Here is a 12013-nt window from a genome sequence, read left to right on the forward strand (position 1 = left end):
CTTGAAATTGACTGTCTAAAATGGTAATTGCACCGTTTCTACAGCAGATGTCAGCAGAGTGCAGCGGAAACGGTATCTCAGTAAATGTTAGAGTAGTTTAGTGTTTTAAAGATCTAAAGTTTTTTCACTACAGATAATTTTGTAAACACGCTCTGTGGTCGTAAAACAGCTTATGATATTATATTTTTAAACTGCCTTTTCCCTTTCCCCCCTTTTATGTATTTGTTTGATTTCTGGTCAACATCAATCCGCTTGAAGCTGACGGCTTGAGACGGTAATTGTTAACATTTCCACCAGATGTCAGCAAAGTGACACAGAAAGGGTATTTCACACAGAAAAAGACATTTAAAAAAGGTTACCATTTTCCAACTATTCGTGTCTGTAAAATGTGTGATATTAGGATCACAGATCTATTTGAATGCACAATAACTGGTTTGGATAAACTCATGCAGCCATTTAAAAATATTCACCATTGTTTTAAAGGTGTTTCAGAAACTCTCCAAAAGATTTGTTTTAAAAAATAATTAATAACAAAGACACATCCAGTCCAATAACTGATATATGCTCGCTTGAATGTGACTTTTTGTCAACTTTATTGTCCTGTGAAATTCAGAAGCCTTATATAATGTTAATATGACCCAGGTTGCTATGAAGCACTTTTACAAGGTACAGCGGGTTATGTTTGAATTTCCTTTACAATCACTGTGTAGCCTAGGATAGCAAAACTGGGAGTACACATGCCATGTCATATTATTTATTTATTTATTCACCCAAAGCAATGAAAAAAAAAAAACGGACTAGAGGGTTTTACTTTATAATCGGATGTACTGGTGTTTACAGTAGCTGATTTGATACTGCCGGTGCTCCGCGAATCTCCAGGGACAACACAGCACGCGCGAGCGCAGAGACTCGCGCGCGCGTATACACAGGGCAAGGAGCGGAGAGGAGCGAGGACAGAAACAGAGAAGTGCGAGTAGCAGGTGAGCTGTTGCTGGTGCTGCTGTTACCTGCCGCTACCTTTAGCTTTTCGTCTGGCTAAATTATTCCCGTGTTTCCCAACCCGCTGCGTGGAAGATACCCACCGACGCGCTCTCGAGGACACAAAGAGGAAGCGAGTGAGAGAGTAGAGTCGGTCGGTAGTTGTAGGAAAGCTTATGTCGTTGAGTAAAAACGACACGAACAGATTGTTAGCTCGCCAGTCGCGCTTGTTACTACTGAGAAGCTACAACCAGTGAGCATTAAAGGCAGAACCCGGGTGTATTAGTAGTTGTTAGGTGTGTGCGGTGGGCTGCAGGTGCTTTTTTTTAAAGAGTAGGTGGCATGCAGGTAACGACGGGGAGCGGGATGGTTCAGTGCCCCGTTTTCTGTTGATGCTCGCTATCCTTCAGGCTGACCGAAAGTGAACATGAAGGACACCGGAGAGTCAAAGGACCACCAGCTAACTGTGAGTTTCAACCTATGCTTTTTTAATGATATATTTTTTTATTGAGCTGTAACACCTTTATTAACTTTGTCAGATGAGTTCGCGCTGTTGGTGAGTAGTAGAAAACCATCACCATTTAATACAAACAAGCCCATAAATTTGCGGCCAGTTATCTGAACACTCGGTGATCACTTCATTAGAGTACACCTGTAGGTAGGCTGCAGTCCCGTGCAGTTTGCCTAAAGTGTCCTGTATTTTTTGTTGAATGACATATGCACAAATAGGTGGCTTCACACTGGATACCAAATACCACCCTTTATTTTTTAAAAGCAAACAAACAAACAAACAAACAAACAAAAAACCCAGCCTACTCACCCCCGAGTAACCTCGGTATTAAAACATATAATTAAATTAAACTAAAACACATTAGAGGCATCATGGAGTTAGCCTAAGCATAGTTTATTTTTAGGTTGTTGTTCTTCTTCCTAGGGGTTTCTTCTTGAATTCCTAACCATTTAAGCTGCTGGCGTTTATAGTGAATGTTCAATTTTCTTTTATACCACCTGCATTGCAGCCCTTACCTGAATTATTGAAGTGGCTGTTTCAGTTGCCTGGCCTCTCTTGTCCCCCATGTAATACACCTTCTACATGGTGCTGATAGAGAGAGGACCTTATTATTTCCATTTGTTGCCTAGGTGAATCTAAGGTGGATCCACATCACTATAAAAGCCCCTATATACACGAACGTCATAGCACATTTGTTTGAATGCATATGAATGCAGCTCATGGGCCACCCCTGTGGGTCTAACGCACTGCTGGTATTGCTACACTCTGTTTTCATCCTATTTTAATTCAGTCGGAGCTTTTCTGCTGACCTCTAAATCATGCAGACAGATTTAGACTAACAGCAGGAGTCTGAATGTGCATAATGCTGTCGTAGTACAATGCTCCACTCATTAAGTTGTTATGTGTCTGCCAAGTGCCATCCAGTATTCATAATTTAGACTCTAAAACTACAGCTCTGCATTTAAAGTGATGATTTTGAGTTTCCAGTTTACCTACCCTGGTTGAATTGGGGTTGTGAGAGAGAAAAGTGACTTTTAAAAATTAGGGGGAAAATGCAGGATCTTCTAAGTGTGATTATGTCTTATTATTAAGTTGAATGGTAAAAAAAATGTGCTTGACATTTGAAAGATTACTCATGCAATTTATGTGTTTCATTTCCATGAATTTGGGTTATTACTAGGAGACATCTTTTACAACTCCCTTAATGCAATATAGCAGTGTATCATAGTTCCCCTTCCTACTTATATTCGCACATCTTTATTATTCTAAATTACATTTGATCTTAAGGGATTCTTTTTTTTTATTGTGCACAAAGCCAATCCTGAGCCATATTAAACATTACTCACCTGCTTTCTTCATTCCCAAAACCATTGTAATGTTCAAAATCAGCACAGCGTGTGCTGCATCTGATAAATGAGCCAGTTTTTTTTCTTATAAAATGCTTTTCTGTTGAAGCAGAGTCACTCTAACAAGTGACATTAAAGCATTTACAAAAATTTAGTTTAAACTACAGACAGAACAAACTACCACGGCAATAAAAACCTAGACATGTCGTCTTGTGTGTGGTCAGTGTCATTTTCTTAGATATGATGTCATGAAACCGAACATCTCCAAGCTGATTACATTCAAAGAAGACTGAGTTTGCTCTGTTTGCTGCAGGTTGCCTTGAGGATCCGACCCCTCAGCGATGCTGAGCAGGAGGAGGGGGCTACAATCGTGGCCCACAGAGTAGACGACCAGGTGAGACATTGGTCTTTTAATTTTTCACTCTGCATGTGAGTGAGTGATGGGGTGGCTTTGTGTGAAAGAGGGATACTGTCTTCCTTCCCGCTTGTCATGAGACTGCACAAATAAGGTGCCTACAGGGACCTTGGCAACGTCAGCATCTCTTAAAAAAACAACAACTAATTTATAAAGCATACATTTCATATTGCATATGTATATGAATGCTGCAAGATTCAGACTCAAGTAATAAAAATCTCCTTATGTGCTTCATATTTAAAAATTTTCACCTTTAAGATTTATTTTAAAAAAATCATTATTACACGTGTGGTTTTAATGTCACATGCTTAACATTGTTGTCCCCCATTTTCAGATACAGTTATATAGACTGTGGCACTAACAGGCACTAACCCAATAACATAATTGCAATCAACCTAAACTGGTCTGTCAGCAACTTCAAAGTAGCTTCTAATAAGTCATGCAATGTAAATACTGACATTTGTTTGTTTGAAAGAGAAACAGGGTTAGTTTAAGAAAGTAAAATACCAGGTAGAGAGGAGTGAACTACGGTTAACCTTGTTCACATTTAACCATGAATGATTTAGCCTAAAGTAGTTAGTGAATGTAAGTGTATGGATATGACTGGTGTGTGACTTGTTTTTTGTATTAATTGTTACAGTGAGTGTGTGCTTTGCACTAAGTCATGTATGCGCACCACACCAGGTCGTCTTGTAGATTTAAAAAAAAAATAGTTGGTGTATTGATCTGCTTTCTGTTGTACAAAATAAATCAGGTACACAAAAATGTTTTAACAGAAGTGTGGTGCAGTTTCCCTCTGGTATCTTTTAAGTCCAGAAAAAAGTATCTCTGAAGTCCAATAGTGCCCACACAGTTATAACATAAAGACTGTGCCGCTCCAATTACTGAGGTCTTGAAAAGGTCATAAAAAGCATTGATTTTGATTTTCATAATGGTGCAAGAACTTTGTGACGTGAATGGCAACAGAGAGAGACGGCTAGGGCAGCAAGTAGTAATTATTTCTATTTCTGAATCTGTCTGATGCTTATGAAGTAATTTTCAGCCACCTAGTCATTGGAAATGAGTAGTTCACCAATTAGCAGTGCACGTCTTCTGTAGTGTCAGACAAATGGACAATGGACAAATGCTTATGCCTATTTTTATTCCACTAATACTTTTATCTTGCTAACTTAGCGCCTACATTACCCATGATGCAATTTGGCAAACAGTTTAATTGGAAAGTCTTTTTCTGTTTTGTTGTTTCTATAATTTGAATTTCTTTGGCTTTTACTGTTGGTCTGACAAAACAACACATCTGACTTTAATATGAAAACAGCCAGTACTGGCAGCCTCATGCTTGGTTCTGTTTGTTTCCACTGTGGTCTTGTTTCAGTTTTCCACCAACTTGTTTGACATTACTTTCCAATTTATCTGACAAATAAGCAGCTTTGAATGGAGCTATTACACTAATTGTGTTTTCCATTAGAGTAAACCATGATGAGAATGACTCAGAGTGAACAGAATTAGACTGGCTATCATGGCCATAGCAGTTCCCCTTAGCCAACAAGTTTTAAGCATATTTCATAAACTACAACCAAAACTTGATTTTTGTATTCATTTATTCTGGCAGTGGAATAGAAAAAAAATGGTTTGCTGTCATAGAGCAGATGGGCTTTTTCCCAATGAGCATGGTATTTAATGAGGTTGCTACCATGTGACCTTTCATATGAGAAGGACACATTGCGTGTGCAAGTCCCTTGAGGACAATTTTCACCATTAAGCCTCACGTTTGAGCAGGTCCCTCTTCGAGACCATTTAGTAGATTGTGTAGTGGTGATGATGGTAGTGCAAACGATAATGAACATCGTGACTGTGAACCTGCTGAGGTGTCTCCTCACGAAGTGTAGGCTGATTGAGGCTTTGTGGGCCTGCTGGTGGTGGGCAGCTTCTCTTAACCAAGACAAAGCCAGAAAATTAACAGTAGCAACAGATGACACAGTGACGCAGACTCACCACAGTAAAACAGTGACAAGTGTTTGTGGAGAATGTTATATTCAATAAAGGGTATGATTAGTGTTTTTTCATGTTCTTGAGGGAAATTGCTAGAAACTGATTATCCACGGCGCTGGTATATCACTTGTTTGTTTTAACATAAGTAATTTAATCACAGCTTAAGGACAACATCAGCACCAGTCTGGCATGACATCATTAAAATAGGCTTGGACTCAGGGGATTAGAGCATAACACCAGGAAGGTAGATATGGTGCTGACACAGCCACTATAATAAGGCTCAACCAAACCTCAGCTAGAAAAGAAATGTTTCCTCTTCAGCTTGACTCAGTGTGTTGATTTTAATCCTGAATACCACAGTACATAGTTTATTGAGAGTGCTGATGTATGGCCTCTTTGAGGTTATGTCGGGTTCACTTGTACACGTTCACAACAAAGGATTAGTGGAGCTTACGCTACACACTTGTTATCGAGACAGTGGGATTGTTGGGATCTGTTTTTTACCTGTGGGCTTACCTGGGCTGCCTTGACATGAATGGAGGGGATATTGTGAGATAAGGTCACATCATCACAGTGGATGTGGTGGGATTATATTGCACGACAGGGCTGAATCTGTTTACCTGTAGCTGTCACTCCTGTGGTAGTCATCACATACAGAGAAATACAGAGTGATGTCTACACTACATCTTAAATCCTTTATAGACAGCATCTTTTTGCAAGCAAACAAGACAGTGCATATGTTACTTTGTTGATGAGATGGTAAACATATGGCCCAAAGGCAGTGCTCAGACAGATTAGCAGAGGGCTGGTGGCTGACTCGGCGGACTGGGTCAGAGTACCCAGATCTGGCTGTCCTGGCAGAAAGCAGACAACTTGGAAGCTGGCTAAGCCTGTGGAGATGAGCTCATTGGATGAGTTTTAGCTCAGGTTAAGCCTTGTGCCACCTGCTCTTTTTCTCTCTCAGGCTTACTCTTCCCCCAGAGACAGCCTGTAGGGATCTTCATGGACCACCTGTTGCACTTACACTCAGTGGGCTTTTCTTGTCCTTGAGTAAGTAGTAAACTAGCCACAGGTGGTAATATATGTGAATGGGGTCTTAAATGTTGCAGGTTTTAGGCACTCAAGAGCATAATAATCTAGTGAAGTTTCAGCATAAAAAAGAGACTTTTATCCCTATCAGAAAAGTACACTGTTGTAGTGGTAATTTATCTTACTGTACTGTATCATCACACCATCACTGCCTGACACAATGGCCATTGGGAAACAAAGAAACCTTGAATTATTAAGACTGGCTACTTTCAGCTCTTTTTCACAAGGGATCAGTATAGCAGGCTGCTCCACACATCTGATCTTGAACTTTAACTTTACCTTCCTGATGCAGTGTCCTTGGGAGGATTTATGTCTGCTCCCGGGACTGATCCAGATAGCTTTCTTTTGTTAGGTAAATGTGTAAACCATTACATTTTGGGACCACTGAACTAATGCAGCCGGTGTAGCCTCTAACACTATGGACATTGAGGATCAAAGAAACATTGAACTGTTGAGGGAGCAAATAAATAGCCTGCTTCAACTTAAAAACAACAAGTGACTATTGTAAATAATTTTTACTTCTGAAGAGACTATTGGGCATAAGTGACTATTGGACATAATTGTTACTTCTAAAGAAAATGAGAAACAATTTCAAAAGACTAACCTAGCAAACAAGGCTAGGTGTATTGGTCCTTGCTAATGATGATATAACACAAAAAAGATTAAGAAAAACAACAACAAAAAAAGATTGCAGCTGTTCCCACAGATGATAATATAATTCCTATGATCTGCAAAGATTTTGTTTTTTCAGACAGGTTTTGGTGAGTAGCAAAAAAGAACGCACGCACCAACTTTTAAATGCTGTTGGAAACCAGCTTTTAGAGTGCCACGTGGTCTATATTTTAAAAAAACAGTTGTGCTTTAGATTTCTAATCAATAGTTATTGACATTTACATTCACATACTGAACATCACTGAGAAGAAACTGAACCTCCAGCAGACAGTATTTCCATTACCATCTTAATGTAATATACCAACAGAGGTGAGAGGTCGGTCCTTAAGAGGCTAACACTAAGGCCATGTTTAGCCCATGAGGTCTAAAGATGGTCCCTCAGCCTTGTGAACAAAATTACTCAGGACAATTTCACTTAACTTAACAACGTCTGATGTGACATTTTAATGATTAAACTAAAGTGGTAGGTAGAGGTAGAGTCATTTAAAATACATTTAATTCTTTAAAAGGTATTTTATCTTTAGGGTTGGGCAATAGTTTAAACTTATACACCCCTCACTGCCCTGTCACTACAACAAACTTTGTTATATATTTACTGAGGTATATGTACAATTTGCAAATGTCATTTTTGTGTTAAACTGTAAAAAAAAAAAAAAAAAAAAAGAACGAACGAACGAACGAAAATCAGCAAACTGAGGAACCCATTTCAGTTAATCAGATGAAGGTTGCTGTGCAGCCTCTAAATATACAGGTGGGATAACACATGCTGTTAAATGATCAGGGATCACCACCTATGATGTGTCCTTGTCCAAGAAGAGATAGTAATACGTAGCACTTAGCTAGCTTACCTATAATAGTTGAGGGATTTGTCAGACACAGCAGTGGAGACATTCGCTCTGGCATACTACCTAACATTGACCATACCATACTAGGTGTCCTCAGTGCTACATTCGTTTTTCATCGAAAATGTTAATCTCAGTCAAAGCCTTATTTCTGTGCCTATGTCCTGTGTCTTAATTCAAGCTCTGCAAAGAAGGCATCACCCTGTGGCTCTCTTCAGCAATTCCACTTTACAGGCAGATTATTTACAGAGTACATTAAAAAAAAAAACTTTTACACAGATACCTTATAAATATACAGACTCTTTAAATAAAAAATGAATCCATTTTCAAAGACAGAGCCAGAAAAGGAATATCAGGAATATTAGTACATAAATTCAGACATGTGTAGGTGAAAATATCTTTTAGTAGAGTTGAGTGTTTGCATCACGCAGCATGTGTCTTAGCCTTTGGAGTTGTAAGGCATGTTTTTGTCCAGGCTAGTCTGTCACCACACAGAGGGGAATGCTTTATGTTGAGGCCTCGTCTCCATAGAGACACCTAGACAAGGTCAGGGCCATTGTTTGTTTTTGTTTTCTGTTGTCTGTTTTTTGTTTTTATATTTCTGTTACTCAAAATCACAGTCCAACATTTGTGAGAATAAAGGAAACCATTTGGAAGAAGTTCACAAAAACTGTGGATTTTTCCTTGTTGCTTTTTCACATCAGCAGGTGAATTGTCTGCATCAAATACGTTCTTGCATTCATTAGTGGGACATCTGTACAGCTTAGGTGTCTGTGCAATCTGCACTGTATTTCATGGGTATCTTATGACAGTAAAAATTCTGTAACGTGCTGGTAAAAGGGGACTTAAAAACCATCTTTTATAACAATAAGGGATTTCCATGTACTTATATATCTGGTGTTGTGAAAAAAAATTCTCAGGGACAGGTTTTTTCTCTCATGTTCATCTTTATCCTGAAGAGAGAGAGAATGTCAGCCAGAAGGCAAACAAAAATGTAACCTTTTACCTCCTGCTTCCTTTGTAAAGATCACGTCCTTTGAGACAATAAGCAGCATTCAGCTTGGTCCAAGCACAGGTCAACGTCATTACAGTATGCCCATTAACTGGCAAATTTTCTGCCTTTGTGAACTACGAAGCACCTAACCTCAAGTACTCAGTATAGAGTTTCCGACATCCTCTACACCGGCCTGTCAGTGAAAGGAGATTCAAATTGCCTTTGCATTAGAGACTGTACTGTAATTAGCCCGGTTTAGCAAAAGCAGCTCCTTTAGAAAACAGTGTAGTGTAGATTAGAAAAGGTTTGCACTGCAGAATACAAAAGTGCCAGCAAACATCAGAATGCTACATAGGACACTCAGTGACTGATAAAATTGGTCAGGTAGCCGTCCTGACATTGATTCAAGATTCTTTATTGTCACTATGCAGTCACATAACAGACGTCTGTTCAGTAGTTCTTAGCTAAAAAACAAACAGTATTTAAAACACACAATAGGAAACTAGTAAAACAAAACAAATACAAAACCAGACTGCAGGATTAATTAAAAATGTAGTAAATTTGATTCTATATGTAGCATGCTTACAAGTCTCAGTACCATGCACAAGATATACTCAAGAAATATGCCTAATTAACTTGCTCCCTTAATGTTTCTCCACCCTCTGTTAATGGAAATGTTCTCTCCAGCAGCCCATTTGCTAGCCTATTTCTAACAGAAACTGAAAAAAATGGCATACTTTGTCTAGGTGGAGTGGTTTTATGAGGCAGACTGTTTGAATAGCTTCACAGCTGGACAAGAGATGGAAAGGAAATGCAAATAGCATACAGCGAAAGTGCTAGGCATAGGAGCTGAACCTAAAATGGCAACAGTGGCACCACAGAAGGAGAGGAAGCAGTTTGGGCCAGACGTGGAAAGTAGTCCTACTTTTTTGTTTTTCTTCAAATGTGGGTTAATGTGTCAATCCAAATAGACAGTCTGTTCCAGAAAAGTGGATAATCTTTGCTTTCCTTATTCTCACACCTGACCGAGTTAGCTTTCTCACTGATTCCATTACATCCTCCTTTGGTTGGACTGTGCATGTTTGTGTGTGTTGTTAGTGATCCCTCTCAGTGCCCTCTCATCATGCGCTCTCTAAAGGAGACTCAAGTCTAGAGTGGATTCCAGCTTTTTTGTTTTTTTTGGACCAATTAATTTTTTTGACAAATTAAAATAGTTCATTATGGAGTATGGACTATATTGTACATGCTAGCTGTTAAATAATACACACAATATAACAATTGTTCAAACCACTCTGTGTCCTCAGGCATAGTTTTTGAAATGAAAAGAACCACCCAATGGGCTTTTACTGTTATCACAACTTGTAATGTTGCAGATCATGCAAGAATAGCATGCTTTCTGTAGAGGAGATGATGAAATTGTGAGGAAAGACACTTTCCTGTGTCCTGAATCTCCCTGTGTTTGCCCCTGCTTCCTGGAGTGCACTTAAATACCACTTACTCAAGCAGGAAATACATTCAGCCACAGGGTCATAGATGTGCTCGCTTCCGTAGGTGACAGGCAAGAATTTGTCCAATGTGGATAAACTATTAGGTAAAAAAAAAGCATTTACACAATGACTAAGATAACTCTAGCCAGAGCTGAAAATCAAATAAATTGAAAATATCAGTTTTGAAATGAAGAGTTAAATTTTTGAGTGGGAAGAGCAACAAGTATGCCAAATAAGACTGAGGGAAATAAAACCGGGAAGAAAAGAGATTATATTTGAGATGGACAGATTTTCAGCTAGCCATTACAGGGTGTTTACAAAGAATTGCATGCCTTGGGTATTAATGACCCAGTGGGAATCAGTCTCTACGGGGGCTTTTAGTGTATTACACCAGTCATAACAACATGTTGTCTCTCTGGTGGGGCTCATCCATGAGACTGCCTTTCCCGAAAATTGCCTACATTGGACAATTAAAACAAGAATCAGGGGAAAATGTTTAATCACAGCACTGAGCCAGAGAATAGAAAACTTGCCTTTTCCACAAGGGTGGTATATTATGAACAGGTGATGTAGGTGAGTCACATCTCCATTTATTGTGTAGCTTTAAGAGCTGCATTTAGAATTTATTTTATATGATAAAGACATTATTTTTTCCCCCCTCAACCATAAAAGCCTGAAGGGGTATTGTCGTCACCCTGCCGTCACCCAAATTTGTGAACTTGATAAATCGAGGGGGAGCTGATGTAGGATTTTCAGATTGATACCATAGGTTTGTCTACTAGGTGGATGATGAGCATTGACGACGACCGGTATTTTTTCCTTTTAATTCAAGTACAATGGATTTTTTTAAAAAACCCTTTCATTTGCATTGTTAATTATTAAGTATTACCTAGGAACACAACTGAAAATCCAATATAGAGGAAGCTAGGAAACTGGTTGGTTTAGTACAGTTGTGCTTTCTGAGCTCACCCAGAAGCTCTTAACAATCTAATTTGCATACTGACATTTTTAAAGGATGTTCAATTTAGACAGGTTTGTCAGTTCCAAACTCCAATTTATTTTTTTTTTGTTTGGTTTTTTTTAATGAACTCAACACTTTTATGTGGCTTGCAGCTTTTCTTTTGCCTATACCTCTTTAGTACATTCGAGCTGTCAGTTAACTTCAAAAAAGAGAGTGCAGTGTATTTTTGAAACCTTGGAGAAAGTTGATTTTTCTGCCATGCCTCCAAAAAGGACTTGGAAGAAGTAATGGTTTCTTTTGTGTTTTACACGGACAACATCTCCTTCTGTCATGTCATGATGGTACCAAATTCACTGAAAGGCTGAAAATAGCATGCTGTCGAGCACCATTTTGCTATTACTGTCATTACGTGTGAACATGGGTGTGAAGTTAACTCTGCTCTGTACTAAATGGACCCTTGCACAGCTTGCTGCTGCCTTCATCTGAAAGGACCCTCCAAAGGCCATTACTCACCAACATGTTTTTTTCAGCTTTTATTCTATTATACTGTGATAATTCCTTTTGATAATTGTAGCAGTAATTACAATGTAACAAATAAGGAACAAATAACAAAGCAAACTTACACACTTAAAAAAAATGAAGTTATTTGACACTGTTGTTTGGTCTGTTATTATTAGAGGTTAATCTGCTATGGATGATTCATATTCATCTTTGTCAAAAAGCAGAACA

At 38.7% G+C, this 12013-nt stretch overlaps 1 protein-coding gene across 2 annotated transcripts in view; it reads left to right on the plus strand.

Annotated features, from left to right (window-relative positions):
- The first annotated feature begins 851 nt into the window (after positions 1-851).
- LOC100696121 (kinesin-like protein KIF19) overlaps positions 852-12013 on the plus strand; it is a 33920-nt gene continuing 22758 nt past the window's right edge. The window contains exons 1-3 of one of the 2 annotated variants that reach the window (XM_019362264.2): positions 867-980; positions 1389-1444; positions 3149-3229. In XM_019362264.2, the coding sequence (XP_019217809.1) occupies positions 1406-1444; positions 3149-3229 (120 nt within the window). In that variant the 5' untranslated portion in view covers positions 867-980; positions 1389-1405. Of the gene's footprint in view, positions 1445-3148; positions 3230-12013 lie in introns of both variants that reach the window. The other variant, XM_019362265.2, reaches the window with a different exon arrangement.

This window comes from Oreochromis niloticus, linkage group LG8 (assembly GCF_001858045.2).
Source record: "Oreochromis niloticus isolate F11D_XX linkage group LG8, O_niloticus_UMD_NMBU, whole genome shotgun sequence".
NCBI classification, from domain to species: domain Eukaryota; kingdom Metazoa; phylum Chordata; class Actinopteri; order Cichliformes; family Cichlidae; genus Oreochromis; species Oreochromis niloticus.